This window comes from Heloderma suspectum, chromosome 4 (genome assembly GCF_057233095.1).
Source record: "Heloderma suspectum isolate Gila_16-S chromosome 4, 16-S_ref, whole genome shotgun sequence".
Classification (NCBI taxonomy): Eukaryota; Metazoa; Chordata; class Lepidosauria; order Squamata; family Helodermatidae; genus Heloderma; species Heloderma suspectum.
In genome coordinates this window covers 131,997,810-132,021,126 of record NC_139461.1, presented here as the reverse complement: position 1 = coordinate 132,021,126, position 23,317 = coordinate 131,997,810, and the positions used below count along the sequence as shown (strand labels likewise).

At 49.7% G+C, this 23,317-nt stretch overlaps 1 protein-coding gene across 1 annotated transcript in view; it reads right to left on the bottom strand.

Moving 5' to 3' along the window:
- The window catches only part of MYO10 (myosin X), a 245,991-nt gene that overhangs the window by 92,168 nt on the left and 130,506 nt on the right, over positions 1 to 23,317 (bottom strand). Inside the window, exons 5-11 of the mRNA XM_084850564.1 lie at positions 17,147 to 17,281; positions 6,566 to 6,690; positions 5,417 to 5,430; positions 5,217 to 5,301; positions 3,084 to 3,187; positions 2,225 to 2,354; positions 1,733 to 1,851 (exon numbers count right to left, since the gene is read on the bottom strand). Coding sequence (XP_084706690.1) covers positions 1,733 to 1,851; positions 2,225 to 2,354; positions 3,084 to 3,187; positions 5,217 to 5,301; positions 5,417 to 5,430; positions 6,566 to 6,690; positions 17,147 to 17,281 — 712 coding nt within the window. The remainder of the gene's footprint in view (positions 1 to 1,732; positions 1,852 to 2,224; positions 2,355 to 3,083; positions 3,188 to 5,216; positions 5,302 to 5,416; positions 5,431 to 6,565; positions 6,691 to 17,146; positions 17,282 to 23,317) is intronic.

Sequence of the window (23,317 nt, the reverse complement as noted above, 5' to 3'; positions counted from 1 at the left end):
ATTTTATTGAAATGCTAGCATAACACCAGTCAACCTGATCAGCCGCATCAAGGAGATTGTACTGTGCTGGGAGGAAAAGGTCCCTGTGCAGGTCAGCTTATCCTTTAGTTGCAGTGACACTGTTGTCTCCAGGGTCTCAGCAGCAGCCCCTGAAGCAGGGCTGGGAAAGTTCTTCTGGGTGAGAGGCTGGATGATGGTCCAGATGATGTCAGCAGTATGGCCATGCCCCCCTGCCATTGGCCAGGTCTGCTTTGCCCACCCCACATCCTCCCAATAGCTAAAGGCATGGTGCAGGCAAAGCCAACTTGACTGACTCGGTGGGTAGAGTGCTCCATTTGTCACCACACCTGCTCTGCGTCCTCCCCAAAGGAGGAAGGTACAACATAGGTGAAGTTACGCCAAGCAAGGTGGTGGGTGGAGTGCTCTAGCTGCAACCTCAGTCGGGGCAGCTTTGGTAAGTGTGTGCTTTTCCCTACAGGGGAAAACCTGCACACACTGGAACCACCCTGACCAAGGCACGGGGTGGAAGAGCAATCCTCCACCCAGAACCTTAGTCAGGGCGGATTTGCCTGCCCTGTGCCTTCCCCCACTGGAGAGGACATGGAGCAGGTGAAGCCGCTCCCCCGCCCAATTGGGAGGGCGAGTGGCACACTAAGTAAGGGGAATCCCCTTTTCGCTCATATGAGCCAGGTTTTAAGATCTTCCAGGGATGCCCTTCTCTTGGTTCTGCTGCCATTAGAAACATATTTGGTGGGAACATGAGAGAGGGCCTTCACCGTGGCTGCCCCCAGCCTCTGGAACTCCCTGCCAAGGGAGGCTAGGTTGGCTCCCTCTCTGTTGTCCTTCCACCAGCAAGCAAAGATGCTTTTATTCAGGCAGGCCTTTGGCATGTAAACTGATCTGTTGCTGAAGGGTTTGCTGTTGGGTTGGGTGCTGTTTATTTCTTTTCATGTTATGTTTTTAATTGTGCTTTTAATGTATTTATTTTAATTTTAATTACGTTTTTGTTTTAATGTTGGCTTTAAATTGTTAGCTGCCTTGGACATCATGTTTTGGTGGGAAGGCAGGATATAAATCAAATAATTAAATAAATAATAATATATCTGATCACTCATCCCCCTGTTGCGTCTAAGGGATGAGGCTGGGGGGGTGGGGGGAGGAGCCCACCGAAGGAGCAAAAGCCTCCACGTACCAGAGGGAGAACCTCCACGGACTGGATTAGGCCTATGGGCTGCAGGTTCCCCATCCCTGCTTTAACATCCTCACCATAGCTTATCAAATTGAAAGGTACTGCCTTCTCTCTAAGGTCATGTTTGGCCTTCCATTGTATGCACACCTTCTAGAGGTCATGAGGCAACAGAACAGGGGCAGCCAAGCATGATCAGACCATTGACTGCTGTTGATACTAGATACATGTAAAGTCTTGATGGCTATGTGCTACCTCCAGTACCAGAGACAGTGAGCCTATGTACACCAGTTGCTGAGGAACATGGGTGGGAGGGTGCTGCTGTGCTCATGTCCTGCCTGTGGGTTCCTGGTTGACAGCTGGTCGGCCACTGGGTGAAGAGAATGTTGGACTAGATGAACCCTTGTTCTGATCCAGCATGGCTCGTAGGTTATAGGTAAAATACCCCACAGTAACATACATACATACATACATTATTTAAGTTACATACAGTAACTTAAATACATGTAAATACATGTACAGTACCCCACAGTAACTTGGTTTTACCTGCTGTACACTGAGAGGTGTTAAAATTTCTTCTCCCCTGAGTATCATTGATCTCTGCGTTAAGGCTTCGGTTAGTTGCGTTGAGTCCAGCCCAAGTAACTCTGCGGATCTACCCAGAGCTAGCAAGAAACAGAGATGATAAAGAAACAAATATAAATAGATACAGACAAGCACAGCAGTATCACTTGGGATGAAAAGAAAAACCTCAGAGAAACCTAAGGCTCCCTATCAGGCAAAGAAAAAGTGACAGATAACCTAATCAACCGCTTCTCCAAATGTCTATTTCCCTTTAATTGACTGCATTTCATGCCCAATACCATATTCCGAGTTAGGTATCTAAATTTACTGATTTTTGGACTTGAAGAGATTATTTATTGGTTCCAAATGGTTTTTGTAAGTTGCCTTGAGTCATTCAGTTTTTGAACTAAAAATTCGGGATATAAATGTTCCTAATAAATCATATTATACGCAGGGCACTGCCATCTTCTTCACCTGTTTTGAAGGACACCTGTGCTCCACCAGCAGTAATGAATTCAATGTTGCCTAGGTGCAAAATGCCAGCAAGCAGCCTAAGAACATCTCGCACCTCCTCAGTGGTGAACTGCATCACTTCCATTGCCGTCTAGAGGAAAACACAGGGTGATGATTGAGGGCTTGAGATGGTTAACACAATACATTTTTCTTTCCATCCAAGCAGCTGTAACCCCCTTCCCTGTCACTTCCCCCGACCCCAGATATGGATTCATGGAGAAAAACACAGTGCCTAAGCTGCAGCTCAGGCAGACAGTCAGCGATACCAATGGAAATGGCACTTTTTTGCAGTGCAGCAGCATAGGGGCGGAAGGGAACAACGTCCTGGTTTCTCAATTTCATGTATCCCACAGACACAGGAGATCAGAGGGGTACATTCCTTAGCTCTGGGCATGGCTCCAACGGCCTGTAGCCTTGTCCCACTTCCTGCCACTGAAACTGACAATTTCTAAAGTGACACAGTTCAGAAAGGTTTTACTGTGCTATTGTGATGATTGTGTAAATTGCCCCTCAATATTGCTGCAACCACAGAGGCTCCTTTATAGGACCACAAAGGTAGAGAAAGGGCCTTCAAGAAGTGACATCCATTGCTTCCTCCACACAGTCTTTCCTGGGAGAAGATCGGGTGGAGGGGAATATGCATGATTGGCCACTGTTTCCTAAGTAGCACCCAATGCTCCTGCCCCACCCAGTCTTCCCCAAGGGGAAGGCCAGATGGGGCAGGGCAGGAACCTGCACTAGACGTTGCAGGACGGATGTGGCCCATGTGTGGAGGGTCCTCTCCCCGCCATGCTATAAAACATGGGCACGCCAAACTCACAATGACTTCTTTGAATGATCCTTTGTCACTGATTGTCTTGTCCGCGACACATCCAGACTGGTTCAGGTAGTGATAGCTCTCTGGGGCAGATAGGTAAAATGCTTCTGGAAACAGGAAAAAGAATTATACCACACTATTGTATTTAAAATTTGCAGACGTTAGTTTCCTTAAAGTAAACAAGAGAAGGAATATAAAACATGACAGTATATCTCCATTATCTCCGATACCTCTTAATGGCTTTGCCTAGTAGTAAAGAGCCAGTGTGGTGTAGTGGTTAGATTGTTGGGTTCTAGTTGCAACTCTGTCAAGAAACTCACTGGGTGAATTTGGGCCAATAACTGACTCTCAGCCTAACCTACCTCAAAGAGTTGTTGTGAGGATAAAATACACTGGAGAGGATCATGTACACTGCCTTGGGCTCGTTGAAGGAAAAGGCGGGATATAAATGTAACCAATAAATAAATACAAAGAATATGAAGTAATTTCAGCTGGCAACAGCAGCAGCCAAAAAGTGATGCTTGCCTATATGAAAAATGTATACTAAACCCATAAAATCTCAGTGCTCTGGTTATCTGGCTCAGACTTAGCAAATTTCGAGAAGCAGGAAAAATGACTCCCTGACCGCTGCTCATTGTGGGTGTCAAGGTTCCCCTTATGGCCTGGAACCCCTGAGCAACTAAAGATCTCTTGCCTACTTAAGAGTCTCACCTTCCTTCTTTTACCTTCCCCTTCCCAATAACCCTCACATTACTGGTAAGGGGAAGGTTAAAGGAAGGAAGATGGAATCTTAAGGAGGCAAGAGATTCTTAAGGAGTTGCTCAGGGGGTCCAGGTCATAATGGTAACCTTGACAGTAGGTTATTTAACCCATGATGAGCTGTAGCACATGTGTGTGCCAGGTTGCACATGCAACCGCCTCTCAGGGGTTGCTGTGTTATGCGAACGCAGTGAGCGTGGGTTATGTGAGGGTTAAACAACCCTTGGCTAACCCTAAAACAACCATGGGTTGTTTAACCCTCCCATAACCCACAGTCACCGGTTCACATGAAATGACAATCCCTGAGCAGGGGCTGCCTGTGCAACCTGGCACCCACAGATGCCACGGCTCATTGTAGGTTAAATAATTGCATATTCAAAATGGCAGCTGTAAGTGCCACAGCCTTATCGTGGCTTAAATAACTCGTGGGGGCCTGCTGTGTTGTGCCAACAGCCTCTCTGCGTGCCCTTGTTATGTGGACCTGACACACAGATGGGTTGTCATGATGGTGCTCAGAGAAAATGCCTGCCCAGTATCTCCCATCATCCCCACTGCACCTGTTCATATTTCCTATCTTGCTACCATTGTTCCTGAGAAGTGCTTCACGCTATCCCTGTTTGCACATGCTTCTGATGATTAATGGGGTTTGTACTCGTGTGTGTGTGTGTGTGTGTATGTGTGTGCGCATAGGAGATCAAGTTTTGTTATTGGGTGTTTTGTTTTTTCAAAGAAAGAAGTTCCAACTTTGTGCAGAGATGGCTGTGTGCTCACACTGACATAGCTAACTTTACTGGACTATATAAATGTATTTAAATTGAGGATAAAACCTCTGTAGGGCTGACTAACAAGATAGAATGCAGATTGGAAAACAGGCAGCTGTGCATCCAAAAGGAAAATGATAAAGGCAGCACAATGACTGCGATGAAAGGGGTTGCACAGTGTTTGTTGCAACCGGCATTCAAAGCAGTAAGCAGTAATCTAAAGTTAGTACCTGTTCTGTGAGGTACTAACTTTACCAAAACAAAACACATGGAATGGCGCTTATTGGGGATATGACACATAAGTAGGTGTAAACTACACAACCTAGTCTTGATATATACTAGGGCAGATTGTGGTAAATTGGCTGGTATGGACTTAACTTTAGGGACTGAGAAAAAAGTAGGATATGGAAGATTTTTTGGATGTTAGGACCGAAAGAACATGAGCACTACATATCTCTTTGTTAGGCAGCAGTTCTGGATTTTTTTTTACATTATTTATTTTCTTAGAGTTTAAATTAAAAAAAAAGATTGACACCATAAGACGGCAGAAGAATAATGAAAAAGCTCTGGCACAGAGCCCTGCAAACCATTATTCAGGCACAAGAATGGCTCTCACCTTTGTTTTCTCCCTCAATCCCTGCCAGCAGGGCATAGAATATGTGGTAATTCCTCTCTCCTGGATTTTGTCTTACTACTCGATTCTGTGGGAGAAAACGTATTTAGAGACCTATCCAATATAATATAGGTGAGGTCGTAAGCAAAGTTCTTTACGTTTAAAAGCAAACTGTTAGGAAAGAAAACAAAATACTGACTTACCTTCTCTAATAAATCTTTCGCAGGTAGCAGATAAATAGGTCAAGGAACAGAATGGTTCAGTTGAGCGGGGCTGGGGGGAGACTTAGCCTATATATTCATTTCTTGGCACACCTGCTTTAGGAACATTTTTGTTTTATGTTCATTTAATAAAAGATACTAGAGCTTTTGTATTAATCTTTTTTCTTTTTTAAAAAAAGTACATTTAAAAGTGTTGTTGGTTGAGAATTGCAACTAGCATCTGTTTATTTGCTGCTCAGTTCAGTGTCTGGCTAAGAACCACTTTGGGGAGGTTTTTGTTAGGAACTAAGGGCAACTGTGTAAACTTTCTGATTAGGCAGGAAGGATGGCCCTTTCCATACACAACGGTCAGGAGAAATATGCATCTCTCTCTCATTCACCAGTTCACTAGTTCAGTAACAGCAAACTTTTTGGCAAGTGTGCCACATATCCAGTCCAAAAGGATGAGATAGCACTACTCTAGTGAGCACTACAAAACATAAGCAGTCCCACATGCCTTAGTGCAACGTTTGCCTACCAAACCAGAGAGCAGGCAGCAGTGCAGCAGGGGAAAGGCAAGCAAGAATGTCTGCTTGTCTTTATGCCACAGCCAGGCCTACAGGGCCTCTTCTACCTCCTCCAAAGGTACTGCACCTCTTCACAGATAATCCCACTTGGGACAACCATGGCACAGGTTAACCATCGACACACTAGCGCACAAATAAATTTGGAGGACTATCCACTTGATTAATAGTGGTGAAGTTGACACTCCATCCTTCCCTTCTGCCTACCAAAAGGTGGCTATCTCACCACATTAAGATCACAGTACTTCTTGTGTTTGAACAAAGAACAGAATTGCTCCCAATGATTATCATGAGCTTGGGTGATGGAACAAGAGCTAGATATTTTAAAAGTCCACTTTAAAATGCTATTATTCTTTCAGCACATTTCACAATCATCTATGATTTTTTAAAAAAAGACAGGAATGGTTTGGTACTGAACGTACAAGCTGTTTTTACAGACTTTGACATTCTAAACTATGATCTTGGATTGTGTATGGAAAGATAGGCCAAGTCCCTTTTGTTTGCCATATAATAATACAGGCAGTTATCATGCTGTAATAGCAGGGCAATCACAGAAAATACAGGATACAATCTACAATTTTTCCTCCCTGAATGTTGCCTTTCTGACAGAAGTTCAGCTGAATAAACTTCCCAAAGCGACTTGAGTTGTTGTTGTAAACAGTCTTTGCATTGCCAAAGGCTTCCATAATTGGGCTGTGGAAAAACAAAAAAAAAACAGGTGACAAAAGCATTAACAAGTTAGTGCCATAGCAATGATCTTAGAACTTAGTAAACAAAAAAGTACATCCAGTGTAAATCACCCCCAACTCACCCCCACCTAATCCTTAGCTGTTGGCTCCTAGTCTGTACAGCAGCCCCGCCCCCTGCAGCCAGCTGCCATCCAGATGTTTTGGACTGCAACTCTCAGAATTCCTTACCATTGACCATGCTGGCTAGGGCTGATGGGAGCTGAAGTCCAAAACAGGCTGGGGATAGCTAGGGTAGAACCTTTCTCCCTGACATCTAGCTGGTTTGCTTTGGGTGGGCTAGGTTTTGTATGGCTGAGCATATAATCAGGAAATTCTGCACCTGCAGCCTGAAGTGGATTAGTCCCCCAACAGTCTTACAACAGGGAGTAGAAGTGTGTTGAAAAATCGGTTCCGTGGATGTTTACACTTGTTGCAGCGGGAGATAAGGGAATCACAGTTTTACATCTCATGGATAAAGCCATAAGCTCCTTGTATGTGCACCCAGATATCCTGTTACCATTAAGGTAAATATGGCAATTGCCAATTTATACTTATACTGCTGTGATCCCTGTTGTTGTTGTTGTTGTTGTACTAAAACAACAACAACACTGGGTCCGGTGCAATAAAACAAAAGTGGATCCCCCTTTCCTTCAATAGTTTCATTCAGCTCTCAACTCTGACTGTATCCATTTGCTTGCCTATCCCTGCTACCTCTGGCAGTCAATTCCCCTTGCTACCCCCACTAGTAAAGACTAAAGAGCTATAATGAGTATGAGCCAGTTATTATGAAATTGTCCAAAGATGCTGTAAAGAGATTCATCTATGAATCTGCATCTATGTGACCCCTGTCACACCCTTAACCTCTCTCCTTTGCCATGTTCATTCATCTATGAAACCTGCAATTATGATACGAGCTTCTTCAGAGACAGAAATTTATTTAGCTTGAGATGTACCTGGCAATGTAAATGAATGAATCGTAAGTTATATATAACTTTTGCAGAAGAACTTCTGCGAAAGAGGAACAAAGTCTTCTCTCTTGCACATTTGCCCCATGAACATTTGGGCCTGTGCACATTTATTTTCCTGCCCCCACCTGCTGGGATTCTCTCTCTTCTCTCTCCCCCTCCCCCTCGCTGGAATTCTCTCTTTTCTCTCCCCCCTCCCCCTCGCTGGGATTCTCTCTTTTCTCTCCCCCCTCCCCCTCGCTGGAATTCTCTCTTTTCTCTCCCCGCTCCCCCTCGCTGGGATTCTCTCTTTTCTCTCCCCCCTCCCCCTCGCTGGGATTCTCTCTTTTCTCTCTCCCCCTCCCCCTCGCTGGGATTCTCTCTTTTCTCTCTCCCCCTCCCCCTCGCTGGGATTCTCTCTTTTCTCTCTCCCCCTCCCCCTCGCTGGGATTCTCTCTTTTCTCTCCCCCCTCCCCCTCGCTGGGATTCTCTCTTTTCTCTCCCCCCTCCCCCTCGCTGGGATTCTCTCTTTTCTCTCCCCCCTCCCCCTCGCTGGAATTCTCTCTTTTCTCTCCCCGCTCCCCCTCGCTGGGATTCTCTCTTTTCTCTCCCCCCTCCCCCTCGCTGGGATTCTCTCTTTTCTCTCTCCCCCTCCCCCTCGCTGGGATTCTCTCTTTTCTCTCTCCCCCTCCCCCTCGCTGGGATTCTCTCTTTTCTCTCCCCCCTCCCCCTCGCTGGGATTCTCTCTTTTCTCTCCCCCCTCCCCCTCGCTGGAATTCTCTCTTTTCTCTCCCCGCTCCCCCTCGCTGGGATTCTCTCTTTTCTCTCCCCCCTCCCCCTCGCTGGGATTCTCTCTTTTCTCTCTCCCCCTCCCCCTCGCTGGGATTCTCTCTTTTCTCTCTCCCCCTCCCCCTCGCTGGGATTCTCTCTTTTCTCTCTCCCCCTCCCCCTCGCTGGGATTCTCTCTTTTCTCTCCCCCCTCCCCCTCGCTGGGATTCTCTCTTTTCTCTCCCCCCTCCCCCTCGCTGGGATTCTCTCTTTTCTCTCCCCGCTCCCCCTCGCTGGGATTCTCTCTTTTCTCTCCCCCCTCCCCCTCGCAGGGATTCTCTCTTTTCTCTCTCCCCCTCCCCCTCGCAGGGATTCTCTCTTTTCTCTCTCCCCCTCCCCCTCGCTGGGATTCTCTCTTTTCTCTCTCCTCCTCCCCCTCGCTGGGATTCTCTCTTTTCTCTCCCCCCTCCCCCTCGCTGGGATTCTCTCTTTTCTCTCCCCCCTCCCCCTCGCTGGGATTCTCTCTTTTCTCTCCCCCCTCCCCCTCGCTGGGATTCTCTCTTTTCTCTCCCCCCTCCCCCTCGCTGGGATTCTCTCTTTTCTCTCCCCCCTCCCCCTCGCTGGGATTCTCTCTTTTCTCTCCCCCCTCCCCCTCGCTGGGATTCTCTCTTTTCTCTCCCCGCTCCCCCTCGCTGGGATTCTCTCTTTTCTCTCTCCCCCTCCCCCTCGCTGGGATTCTCTCTTTTCTCTCTCCCCCTCCCCCTCGCTGGGATTCTCTCTTTTCTCACTCCCCCTCCCCCTCGCTGGGATTCTCTCTTTTCTCTCTCCCCCTCCCCCTCGCTGGGATTCTCTCTTTTCTCTCTCCCCCTCCCCCTCGCTGGGATTCTCTCTTTTCTCTCTCCCCCTCCCCCTCGCTGGGATTCTCTCTTTTCTCTCCCCCCTCCCCCTCGCTGGGATTCTCTCTTTTCTCTCCCCCCGCTCCCCCTCGCTGGGATTCTCTCTTTTCTCTCTCCCCGCTCCCCCTCGCTGGGATTCTCTCTTTTCTCTCTCCCCGCTCCCCCTCGCTGGGATTCTCTCTTTTCTCTCTCCCCGCTCCCCCTCGCTGGGATTCTCTCTTTTCTCTCTCCCCCTCCCCCTCGCTGGGATTCTCTCTTTTCTCTCTCCCCCTCCCCCTCGCTGGGATTCTCTCTTTTCTCTCTCCCCCTCCCCCTCGCTGGGATTCTCTCTTTTCTCTCTCCCCCTCCCCCTCGCTGGGATTCTCTCTTTTCTCTCTCCCCCTCCCCCTCGCTGGGATTCTCTCTTTTCTCTCTCCCCCTCCCCCTCGCAGGGATTCTCTCTTTTCTCTCCCCCCTCCCCCTCGCAGGGATTCTCTCTTTTCTCTCCCCCCTCCCCCTCGCTGGGATTCTCTCTTTTCTCTCCCCCCTCCCCCTCGCTGGGATTCTCTCTTTTCTCTCCCCCCTCCCCCTCGCTGGGATTCTCTCTTTTCTCTCCCCCCTCCCCCTCGCTGGGATTCTCTCTTTTCTCTCCCCCCTCCCCCTCGCTGGGATTCTCTCTTTTCTCTCCCCCCTCCCCCTCGCTGGGATTCTCTCTTTTCTCTCCCCCCTCCCCCTCGCTGGGATTCTCTCTTTTCTCTCCCCCCTCCCCCTCGCTGGGATTCTCTCTTTTCTCTCCCCCCTCCCCCTCGCTGGGATTCTCTCTTTTCTCTCTCCCCCTCCCCCTCGCAGGGATTCTCTCTTTTCTCTCTCCCCCTCCCCCTCGCAGGGATTCTCTCTTTTCTCTCTCCCCCTCCCCCTCGCAGGGATTCTCTCTTTTCTCTCCCCCCTCCCCCTCGCAGGGATTCTCTCTTTTCTCTCCCCCCTCCCCCTCGCAGGGATTCTCTCTTTTCTCTCCCCCCTCCCCCTCGCAGGGATTCTCTCTTTTCTCTCCCCCCTCCCCCTCGCAGGGATTCTCTCTTTTCTCTCCCCCCTCCCCCTCGCAGGGATTCTCTCTTTTCTCTCCCCCCTCCCCCTCGCAGGGATTCTCTCTTTTCTCTCCCCCCTCCCCCTCGCAGGGATTCTCTCTTTTCTCTCCCCCCTCCCCCTCGCAGGGATTCTCTCTTTTCTCTCCCCCCTCCCCCTCGCAGGGATTCTCTCTTTTCTCTCCCCCCTCCCCCTCGCAGGGATTCTCTCTTTTCTCTCCCCCCTCCCCCTCGCAGGGATTCTCTCTTTTCTCTCCCCCCTCCCCCTCGCTGGGATTCTCTCTTTTCTCTCCCCCCTCCCCCTCACAGGGATTCTCTCTTTTCTCTCCCCCCTCCCCCTCGCAGGGATTCTCTCTTTTCTCTCCCCCCTCCCCCTCGCAGGGATTCTCTCTTTTCTCTCCCCCCTCCCCCTCGCAGGGATTCTCTCTTTTCTCTCCCCCCTCCCCCTCGCAGGGATTCTCTCTTTTCTCTCCCCCCTCCCCCTCGCAGGGATTCTCTCTTTTCTCTCCCCCCTCCCCCTCGCTGGGATTCTCTCTTTTCTCTCTCCCCCCTCCCCCTCGCTGGGATTCTCTCTTTTCTCTCTCCCCCCTCCCCCTCGCTGGGATTCTCTCTTTTCTCTCTCCCCCCTCCCCCTCGCTGGGATTCTCTCTTTTCTCTCCCCCCTCCCCCTCGCTGGGATTCTCTCTTTTCTCTCCCCGCTCCCCCTCGCTGGGATTCTCTCTTTTCTCTCTCCCCCCTCCCCCTCGCAGGGATTCTCTCTTTTCTCTTCCCCCCTCCCCCTCGCTGGGATTCTCTCTTTTCTCTCCCCGCTCCCCCTCGCTGGGATTCTCTCTTTTCTCTCTCCCCCTCCCCCTCGCAGGGATTCTCTCTTTTCTCTCCCCCCTCCCCCTCGCTGGGATTCTCTCTTTTCTCTCCCCCCTCCCCCTCGCTGGGATTCTCTCTTTTCTCTCCCCGCTCCCCCTCGCTGGGATTCTCTCTTTTCTCTCCCCCCTCCCCCTCGCTGGGATTCTCTCTTTTCTCTCCCCCCTCCCCCTCGCTGGGATTCTCTCTTTTCTCTCCCCCCTCCCCCTCGCTGGGATTCTCTCTTTTCTCTCCCCCCTCCCCCTCGCTGGGATTCTCTCTTTTCTCTCCCCGCTCCCCCTCGCTGGGATTCTCTCTTTTCTCTCCCCGCTCCCCCTCGCTGGGATTCTCTCTTTTCTCTCCCCGCTCCCCCTCGCTGGGATTCTCTCTTTTCTCTCCCCCCTCCCCCTCGCAGGGATTCTCTCTTTTCTCTCCCCCCTCCCCCTCGCAGGGATTCTCTCTTTTCTCTCCCCCCTCCCCCTCGCAGGGATTCTCTCTTTTCTCTCCCCCCTCCCCCTCGCAGGGATTCTCTCTTTTCTCTCCCCCCTCCCCCTCGCTGGGATTCTCTCTTTTCTCTCCCCGCTCCCCCTCGCTGGGATTCTCTCTTTTCTCTCCCCGCTCCCCCTCGCTGGGATTCTCTCTTTTCTCTCCCCCCTCCCCCTCGCTGGGATTCTCTCTTTTCTCTCCCCCCTCCCCCTCGCTGGGATCCTCTCTTTTCTCTCCCCCCTCCCCCTCGCTGGGATCCTCTCTTTTCTCTCCCCCCTCCCCCTCGCTGGGATCCTCTCTTTTCTCTCCCCGCTCCCCCTCGCTGGGATCCTCTCTTTTCTCTCCCCGCTCCCCCTCGCTGGGATTCTCTCTTTTCTCTCCCCGCTCCCCCTCGCTGGGATTCTCTCTTTTCTCTCCCCCCTCCCCCTCGCTGGGATTCTCTCTTTTCTCTCCCCCCTCCCCCTCGCTGGGATTCTCTCTTTTCTCTCCCCGCTCCCCCTCGCAGGGATTCTCTCTTTTCTCTCCCCCCTCCCCCTCGCAGGGATTCTCTCTTTTCTCTCCCCGCTCCCCCTCGCAGGGATTCTCTCTTTTCTCTCCCCGCTCCCCCTCGCAGGGATTCTCTCTTTTCTCTCTCCCCCTCCCCCTCGCTGGGATTCTCTCTTTTCTCTCTCCCCCTCCCCCTCGCTGGGATTCTCTCTTTTCTCTCCCCGCTCCCCCTCGCTGGGATTCTCTCTTTTCTCTCCCCCCTCCCCCTCGCTGGGATTCTCTCTTTTCTCTCTCCCCCTCCCCCTCGCTGGGATTCTCTCTTTTCTCTCCCCGCTCCCCCTCGCAGGGATTCTCTCTTTTCTCTCCCCCCTCCCCCTCGCTGGGATTCTCTCTTTTCTCTCCCCCCTCCCCCTCGCTGGGATTCTCTCTTTTCTCTCCCCCCTCCCCCTCGCTGGGATTCTCTCTTTTCTCTCTCCCCCTCCCCCTCGCTGGGATTCTCTCTTTTCTCTCCCCCCTCCCCCTCGCTGGGATTCTCTCTTTTCTCTCCCCCCTCCCCCTCGCTGGGATTCTCTCTTTTCTCTCCCCCCTCCCCCTCGCAGGGATTCTCTCTTTTCTCTCCCCCCTCCCCCTCGCTGGGATTCTCTCTTTTCTCTCCCCGCTCCCCCTCGCAGGGATTCTCTCTTTTCTCTCCCCGCTCCCCCTCGCTGGGATTCTCTCTTTTCTCTCCCCCCTCCCCCTCGCTGGGATTCTCTCTTTTCTCTCCCCCCTCCCCCTCGCTGGGATTCTCTCTTTTCTCTCCCCCCTCCCCCTCGCTGGGATTCTCTCTTTTCTCTCCCCGCTCCCCCTCGCTGGGATTCTCTCTTTTCTCTCCCCCCTCCCCCTCGCAGGGATTCTCTCTTTTCTCTCCCCGCTCCCCCTCGCAGGGATTCTCTCTTTTCTCTCCCCCCTCCCCCTCGCTGGGATTCTCTCTTTTCTCTCCCCGCTCCCCCTCGCAGGGATTCTCTCTTTTCTCTCTCCCCCTCCCCCTCGCAGGGATTCTCTCTTTTCTCTCTCCCCCTCCCCCTCGCTGGGATTCTCTCTTTTCTCTCCCCCCTCCCCCTCGCTGGGATTCTCTCTTTTCTCTCCCCCTCCCCCTCGCTGGGATTCTCTCTTTTCTCTCCCCGCTCCCCCTCGCTGGGATTCTCTCTTTTCTCTCCCCCCTCCCCCTCGCAGGGATTCTCTCTTTTCTCTCCCCCCTCCCCCTCGCAGGGATTCTCTCTTTTCTCTCCCCGCTCCCCCTCGCAGGGATTCTCTCTTTTCTCTCCCCCCTCCCCCTCGCTGGGATTCTCTCTTTTCTCTCCCCCCTCCCCCTCGCTGGGATTCTCTCTTTTCTCTCCCCCCTCCCCCTCGCTGGGATTCTCTCTTTTCTCTCCCCCCTCCCCCTCGCTGGGATTCTCTCTTTTCTCTCCCCGCTCCCCCTCGCTGGGATTCTCTCTTTTCTCTCCCCGCTCCCCCTCGCAGGGATTCTCTCTTTTCTCTCCCCCCTCCCCCTCGCTGGGATTCTCTCTTTTCTCTCCCCCCTCCCCCTCGCTGGGATTCTCTCTTTTCTCTCCCCCCTCCCCCTCGCTGGGATTCTCTCTTTTCTCTCCCCCCTCCCCCTCGCTGGGATTCTCTCTTTTCTCTCCCCGCTCCCCCTCGCTGGGATTCTCTCTTTTCTCTCCCCCCTCCCCCTCGCTGGGATTCTCTCTTTTCTCTCCCCCCTCCCCCTCGCAGGGATTCTCTCTTTTCTCTCCCCCCGCCCCCTCGCAGGGATTCTCTCTTTTCTCTCCCCCCTCCCCCTCGCTGGGATTCTCTCTTTTCTCTCCCCGCTCCCCCTCGCAGGGATTCTCTCTTTTCTCTCCCCCCTCCCCCTCGCAGGGATTCTCTCTTTTCTCTCTCCCCCTCCCCCTCGCTGGGATTCTCTCTTTTCTCTCCCCCCTCCCCCTCGCTGGGATTCTCTCTTTTCTCTCCCCCTCCCCCTCGCTGGGATTCTCTCTTTTCTCTCCCCGCTCCCCCTCGCTGGGATTCTCTCTTTTCTCTCCCCCCTCCCCCTCGCAGGGATTCTCTCTTTTCTCTCCCCCCTCCCCCTCGCAGGGATTCTCTCTTTTCTCTCCCCGCTCCCCCTCGCAGGGATTCTCTCTTTTCTCTCCCCCCTCCCCCTCGCAGGGATTCTCTCTTTTCTCTCCCCGCTCCCCCTCGCTGGGATTCTCTCTTTTCTCTCCCCCCTCCCCCTCGCAGGGATTCTCTCTTTTCTCTCTCCCCCTCCCCCTCGCAGGGATTCTCTCTTTTCTCTCTCCCCCTCCCCCTCGCTGGGATTCTCTCTTTTCTCTCCCCCCTCCCCCTCGCAGGGATTCTCTCTTTTCTCTCCCCCCTCCCCCTCGCTGGGATTCTCTCTTTTCTCTCCCCCCTCCCCCTCGCTGGGATTCTCTCTTTTCTCTCCCCCCTCCCCCTCGCTGGGATTCTCTCTTTTCTCTCCCCCCTCCCCCTCGCTGGGATTCTCTCTTTTCTCTCCCCGCTCCCCCTCGCTGGGATTCTCTCTTTTCTCTCCCCCCTCCCCCTCGCAGGGATTCTCTCTTTTCTCTCCCCCCTCCCCCTCGCAGGGATTCTCTCTTTTCTCTCCCCGCTCCCCCTCGCAGGGATTCTCTCTTTTCTCTCCCCCCTCCCCCTCGCTGGGATTCTCTCTTTTCTCTCCCCGCTCCCCCTCGCAGGGATTCTCTCTTTTCTCTCCCCCCTCCCCCTCGCAGGGATTCTCTCTTTTCTCTCTCCCCCTCCCCCTCGCTGGGATTCTCTCTTTTCTCTCCCCCCTCCCCCTCGCTGGGATTCTCTCTTTTCTCTCCCCCTCCCCCTCGCTGGGATTCTCTCTTTTCTCTCCCCGCTCCCCCTCGCTGGGATTCTCTCTTTTCTCTCCCCCCTCCCCCTCGCAGGGATTCTCTCTTTTCTCTCCCCCCTCCCCCTCGCAGGGATTCTCTCTTTTCTCTCCCCGCTCCCCCTCGCAGGGATTCTCTCTTTTCTCTCCCCCCTCCCCCTCGCAGGGATTCTCTCTTTTCTCTCCCCGCTCCCCCTCGCTGGGATTCTCTCTTTTCTCTCCCCCCTCCCCCTCGCAGGGATTCTCTCTTTTCTCTCTCCCCCTCCCCCTCGCTGGGATTCTCTCTTTTCTCTCTCCCCCTCCCCCTCGCTGGGATTCTCTCTTTTCTCTCCCCGCTCCCCCTCGCTGGGATTCTCTCTTTTCTCTCCCCCCTCCCCCTCGCAGGGATTCTCTCTTTTCTCTCTCCCCCTCCCCCTCGCTGGGATTCTCTCTTTTCTCTCTCCCCCTCCCCCTCGCTGGGATTCTCTCTTTTCTCTCCCCCCTCCCCCTCGCTGGGATTCTCTCTTTTCTCTCCCCCCTCCCCCTCGCTGGGATTCTCTCTTTTCTCTCCCCCCTCCCCCTCGCTGGGATTCTCTCTTTACTAGCCCCCACTTCCTCTTCTTCCTCCTCCAGATTTATTTTCCACTCACCACTCTTGCCTCTCCTTTCTTCTTCTTTCTCTCCCCACTACTTCTACCACATACCTTCGTTTTCCTTTCTCCGCCCCCACCACTTCTGCTGTCTCTTCCGGATTTCCTCCTTCCCCCTTGCTGCCTTTGGATTCCCTCCGACGCCACTGCCACCTGCAGCATCTGCCTGCTCCTCCTGACTGCCTGCCAGGTGCTTCTGCCACCTCCCCCCCCCACAACCGCCCTCGGGGCACATGCCCATCCACCCTCAGGATGCTTCTGCCACCACCTCCTCCTTCCCCCCACCGCAGGCCTCTTCTGCCACACCTGCCGCCCCTACTTCTGGGGGTGAGGGGGGGGGAGCACTGTCAGGGGTCTTGCCAATCTGTGGCCTAACCCAGTCCTGAGTTGGGGTGGGGGATAGGACCTTGCTACATTTGGTGGCAGATGGCCTGACTTGACCCAAGTAGGGTGGGTGAAGGCCAGGTGTTCCTGGTCACTGCTTTGATATGTCATGTCCTAGGAGATCAGAAAAAAAACAACCAACCCTTCTTTGAATACTTTGAGAGTGGGGAGGTCTGAAAAGTTTACCTAAAAAAACCCCTTCACTGCCACTTGGCAGGGCTGATCTGCAAGGGCAGAACAGCACCTCCGCCCCCTGGGAAAAGATGTACCCTACCTGGTCAGGCTCCAGGGTTCTGGAATGCCCTCTGAGAGCCACAGGAGAATTGACATAACTGTATTTTGCAGGCCAATTTTCACTATATATCCTAACAGCCTCTTCTTGGTTCTGATGAATTCATTTATGAAAATATGCAACTATTTTTAGACAGACTGCAATAAAGTAACAGAATCTATAATAACCCTGCACAATGTATGACTATTAGCTGCCCCAGAAATACTTATATTGAAGGACGGGATATAAATTTATAAAATAAAAATAAACAAATAAGTAAATAAAATGTGTAACCTACCGAACCGAGCACAGCCCCACCAGCTCTGTATGGCTCAACCAACCTCCTGTTTTTGCTTGCCCAGAACTGCAAAAACAGGGGCACTGCAAAGCACCTGGCAGGCTATTATAGGGTTAGATAGTAGAACTCGAACTACAAAGTTTGAAATTTTAGGAAGAAAACTAATCTTATTTTCATCTGAGTTTTAAAAAGATTGGATACATCGAACAAATGCAACCATCTGATCCAGTACGCTGAATACAACAAGGAAACAAATTCAATGTTCATTTAAAAAGACCACTGTAACTCAGAAAATCTCAAGCGACGGGATGTGCTTGTTGTTTGCCCATCCCTGGTACAGGAGTAGTTTTGTTTTCTAATGGCTAAACAGGTAAAATTCTGCTTTGAAGCATTTTCCTTCCATATATCTTCCTTACTGTCAATTTGCCATTTGGAAAGGGCTATGGAACATGGATGAGGCTATGGACACAATACCTGCTCTCCAGAATTGCTTGTTCGACACTAGATGTCTTCTCCTTCTGAGAGAGCTCCAATGAATGTTGGCTCACAGCAGACAAAAACTTGAGAATCAATTTAGTGCTCTCTGTTTTACCAGCACCACTTTCTCCACTGGAAAACAAAAACAAGACAAGACTCTAATAAGTTATCTGTACAAAATACCTTGCAAATTCAAGAAGACTGGTGAATGAATTACTTCTTATTGGAAAAGGACTGTTGTCTGTGAGTAGCAGTTATTGTGTCTTTTAAAAATGTGCTTTAGTATTGTTTTATTATATTATATTATATTATATATAATATATATATAGCTGCACTGACTAACAGTCCATTTCTGGGCCAGATTCAAAGTGCTGGTATTAACATTCAAAGCCCTTAACGGCTTGGGACCAGGTTATCTGAAGGATCGCCTCTTCCTATACGTGCCTGCCCGGACCTTAAGATCATCCTCAGTGGCCCTTCTCCATGAGCCCCTGCCAAAGGAAGCGAGTTGGGTGGCTACTAGGAGGAGGGCTTTTTCTGCTGTGGCACCCTGGCTGTGGAATGAGCTCCCTAGTGAGGTTCACCTGGCACCTACATTGCATTCCTTCTGCCACCAGGTGAAGACCTTTTTATTTTCCCAGGCATTTTAGCTTTCTAGACTTTTAGCTTTGCTGTTTTAAATCTGTATTTTAAATCTCTGCATTACTGCTAGGTTTTATTCTGGTTGTATTGTTATACTGTGGATTTAATGTTTTATATATTTTATATTGTTTTATTGTGTGCTCTTTGGTTTTAATTTTTGTGAACAGCCCAGAGAACTTTGTCTATTGGGCAGTATAGAAATGCAATAAATTAATACACACATAAATTACTACATTATGCTGTTTATATTTGTTAGCCACCACAAGAATGGTTGTCAGCTAGAGCAGCAGGATATAAATCTTAAATAAGTTAATTAAAACGAAAAACTAGCTACTGTTACATCATGTTTTGAGAAATAGTATAAATAAAAGGAATCAGAAATAAGTCTTCTGACAAGTGAGATAGATTAATGTAACACAGATGTTTGCAACATGTGGCCCTCCAGATGTTTTAGCCTACAACTTCCATCAACTCTAGCCAGCTTAGCCAATGGTGAAGGAGTTGTAGGCCAAAACATCTGGAGAGCCACATGCTTCCATTTGGTAGATCTTGCAAAGAACATGAAATCCGAAAACGACAGATTTTGTTACAATGAATTATTATGGCTGTGAATTGATCTCATTTGATCAATTATGATCATGATCTCATACTTAGGTATCATGTAACCTATTTTTGACGTAGTTGTCCTGTTAGGGCCAAGCTACACATGACACTGGGAGCTCTGTGATGGGTTTTTTTTCAAAGTGCTGCTATGTCCTATGGTCACACCACCCTCCCACTGAGTTGTATAGCCAGCAGGGGAGACTGCAGCCCCCTCCCAGAGGTTGAAAAGCAAATCTCAAACAGCCATGTGCACTTTTGACCTCTGTATCATATGAAACACAACAAAGCAACACACTTCAAACACACTTCAGTTTATCTCTGGGCTCGACATCTCCCACAACAGGTAAGATATAAGGCTCTAATGTCCAATGAGTTCACCACATTCATCCTTTTATCTTGCTAGGCCAGAATAAATCTCTCCCTGGAAAGTTTGATGCTTGTCCAAACGTAGCTTGCTTGATGTTTCTCTTCAGGAAGAACAACAGCCTTTGAGGCTTTCAGAAGACACTTAAAGGCACTGATCCAGTATCAGATGCATTTCCCACCTGAGGCATCATCATCACTTTGCCTCACAAGCGAGTCATTCCTTCATGCTATGTCTCCCATACTCTTGGCTGCTTTGACATAAAAACAAGGAAAGAGAAACTCATTCCTTTGACTCACATCACATGCCCCATATCCACGTATTAATAATAGCCAGCATGAGGGGTTGCCAGGTTGCATCTACAGTCGCTGGCAGCAACTAGAAATTTAATTCTAGCGAGCAGCAGGAGAAGCCGCTCGTCTACTCCGCCACAGAAGCGACCATTTATTTTAAAGCCACCAGCAGCACATGGAGGCAGACAACACTGCGTTCAAAATGGGCAGGAGCTGCAGGCCGTGTGTGTGTGTGTGTGTGCACGTGCGTGTGTGTATAAGGGGGGGGGAGAGAGAGAGGGAGAGTGTTGCATTCCAGTGCCAGGCTGCACTTGGCATTGGAATGCAACACTCTCCCTCTCTCCCCCCCCCTCTTATACACACACACACGTGCACACACACACACACACACACACACGGCCTGCAGCTCCTGCCCATTATACCACCCCACTCCTGGGTCAGGTAGCTAGTATAAATGGGACCCATTAGTTTTGCCTTCGCAGAACCAGAAGTACAGAAGCAGAGCTTTGCTAGCGCCGAGAAACAGCAACCGGCTTCCAAGGTTGGCCAAGATTAGCGTTTATATCGCATTTTGGAATGTTTGAAGCATTTCGCATATCACAACTCAGTCATCTCTACAACAACCCCGTAAGGCAGTCTTTCCCAATCTGGTGCCCTCCAGATGCGTTGGACTGCAATTCCCATCATTATGATGCTGGCTGGGAATGATGGGAGTTGGAATCCATCACATCTGGAAGGAGCCAGGTTGGGAAAGGCTACTGTAAGGGAAGCATTATTATCCCCCATGCTGCAGGTGGGGGCTGAGGCTGAGAGAAAAGTGCTTCACCTAAAGCCACCATGTGAATTCATGACAGAGGGCACAGGCTCTTAGTTACTAGCACAATAAAAACGTTACCTATTTGAACTAGAGAGCAATGTATCGTGTCGCCACTCTCCTAATACTTGCTGAGATGAAGAAAAACCATCTAATTTAAAAATAGTAATCCAATAATCCATTGATTATAAAGCCACTGTACATCAGATTACTGACTGAATCCCCACAAAACCCACAGCAATGCTGTAAAGAAGGCAATCCACTAGAGGGCGCTTGATGCCTTTCACAACCCCACCATCTTCATTCTGCATGTTTTCATTTGAAATTTGCCCTTCTACAGCATGCATTACACCCACCCGCTCACAACACCGGGGGTCACGACACACAGCTACCTGGATGGGAGGCTGCTGGGGAAACCTCACTTATGTTGCCTTGCGTTCCATGACGGAAGAAAAGTGAGATACATATGTGCTAAAGCAATGTGCTGTGTGTGTTTTTTACAAATTGTGCACACATTGAAAGAGGGGGGCATTTAAGACCAAGAAGGGAAATACTTGGCCCTTTCCCTGCTCCAAATCACACACGTGCGTACGCGCACACACACACACACACACACACACACACCCCAGTTTGAGAGCAAACAACATACCTTTGAAATACTGGGGTTTAGGGAAAATCTGTTTGTCAGAGGAAATTTGGTGCTAGGAAACAGTACGCCGGAAAAGGGTTCTTCCCTGCCACTTCTCTGCTCCAAATTCCCCCCTCTCTAAACAGGCTGTGCCCTTTTGCCTTTTTTAAAGAAAGAATTTCTCATCGTTGAATGTCCTCACCCCTTTTTAAATCTTTCATTTTGTACTTGCAAACCTGGAGATGGCAAGCAGCACTGACCAAATGTTCATGTTGAAATGTGGCATGTTCTCTGTCCCAGATACTACTGTTCTTACTGTATACTAGTCACACACACACCCCTCACCTATTTCCAACACGTTGCCAAGTGTGTTTTTTTAGCACACGTGCCTGTTGCTCAAAATCAGAATTTAACCACAGCCAAAATGGAAACAAAACAAAAACCATAAAGAAGAGTAAGTGTAGGAATAACGTTTTACATTCCTAGTTGTCAAAATCCTTTTTTAAAAGGGGTCCAGGCACTATGCACTTGGAACTTTTTCCGGCTAGGCGCAGTGAAAAAACCTAATGGATCACATTATCAATACAGAAATTGAGATATATTTGATTAGAAGTCAGAAGTATACCACATATGATCAATCACCTTTATCATTGTCACTGGACAGAGATGACAGAATGTTGATAGACACTACTGTATTTGGCATAAGTCACCAGTAACACAACACAGCAGTTTTCATCAGCCACTGCCAAAAAATGTGACTAATGTTGAAAGGGTTTCCTGCTGTCTCTCTGATTTGACAGTTCCAAGGATCTTGTCCCATACCCATGTATTTTTGGCTAGGACCCATCCCACGCCTGGTTATGCCCATTCTCTGTAGTGACATTTAACTCCTCTGGTTTCATTGTAAAAAAACCAACATTCTCAGTACCGCCTCTTTAGATAGGTGCTTCAAGCCCTAATCCGTAGGAATACATACCCATAGCAGGTGACATAAGAAATAGGCACTAGGCCTATGAATATCTCCATGGCATGTTAGCACAATGTAGAGAAACAACTGGCAACATCCAAGGTGACGTCTGACAACTGCAGAGCACCTGGGTCTCTTCTTATTTTAGTTTTTGTACTTGAGTATGCCTGTCAGTGCCAACTTGTGGGATCTGAGAATGGCACATGCACATTTGAACTGCCGCTTTCCCCAGCAAAATACCAGGAGGAGGAGACCAATCCTTTCCAGTAGCTGCATCATCATATTTCACTGAGAAAAGCAGCAATTTAAGTATGTATGAACCATTCTCAGCTGCCGCGGGGCATGCACTATTTATACTTGAGCAATTTCACTACATATAAAATGTAAAATGAGAAGTACCACTTAAAAGAGAGACCTTTTGTTAAATTATGTTAGCGATCGCATTACAAAGGAAAAACCCTTATGAAAGCAATGAAAAGGTCTAAAGTCTCCCCACCCCACCCCCAATTCTAAAACATTTGGACTGGAACTACATGTTAGATGGCTGAGACACATCACCAATCCCCAGTGGCAAATGCAGCTAGCTGAAACCTCAGCTAAGGGAAGGATTTAGCACCCTTTCTCCAACTTGCCACATCTCCTCTTCAAAGTGTCCCTCTCAATGCTACTTTGCAGAAGAAAAATGGCAATCAGAGTTTTGTAAGGTAGATTGGATAATTCTGGCCCTCAGATAGTTGGAACTTCCGCTAGTCCGTAATCTTACTAGAGGTGTGAGCAACATGCGGCCCATGGGCTCCATGAGGCCCCCACCCCCAAAAATCAGCAAAGGGGGGGAATTGGCAGTTTGCGACCAAAATTCAGTGACAAACCACTACGGTGGCTTACTTACAGTGGCTTACTAATGACAAATTTAGCTTGAAAACAAGTTAAATTTGTCCTTAGTAAGCTTCTGTAGCAGATTGCAGCTGAATTTTGATGGCAATCAGTTAATTACTTTCTCTTTTGTTTTGCTGCCGCCACCACCACCATAGCAACAAGAGTGCAACCCAACCCACAGGAGTGTGTGTGTGTGTGTGTGTGTGTGTGGAAACTGGCTTCAAGACTGCTCAAAGTTGCCCACCTACAACAACACAGCATAACATTTAGATGTTGTCATATTTAGAGATGGAAATGTTTAATTGTATCCAGCCCATGAAAAGGGATAAATTACTTCCCAGGGGAGAAGAATGGCAAGTGCTAATGCTAAGACTGTGATGCAATATAGTCAACGGTCTTAACCAGAGAAGTGGGTGGAGTTATGACTGGCATAGCCCTACCTACTTTTAGCAGCAAGCTCTACCAACCAATGACTTGCTAGTCAGTGACTATAGCTAGTCAGTGCTGACTCCAGCCCCAAGATGGACAGGTCATGGCGGAGAGTTCTGACAAAATGTGGTCCACTGGAGAAGGAAATGGCAACCCACTCCAGTATTCTTGCCAAGAAAACCCCATGGAACATATCACAAGGCTAAAAGATATGACGCCGGAAGATGAGCCCCTCCGGTTGGAAGGTGTCCAATATACTACTGGGGAAGAGCAGAGGGAATTTCCAAGTAGCGCCAGAAAGAGTAAAGCGGCTGGGCCAAAGCCAAAAGGACACTCAGCTGTGGATGTGTCTGATGGTGAAAAGAAAGTCCGATGCTATAAAGAACAATATTGTTTAGGAACCTGGAATGTCAGATCAATGAATCAAGGCAAACTGGAGGTGGTCAAACATGAGATGGCAAGTTTGAACATCGACATCTTGGGAATCAGCGAACTAAAATGGACAAGCATGGGCGAATTTAATTCAGGTGACCATTTTATCTACTACTGTGG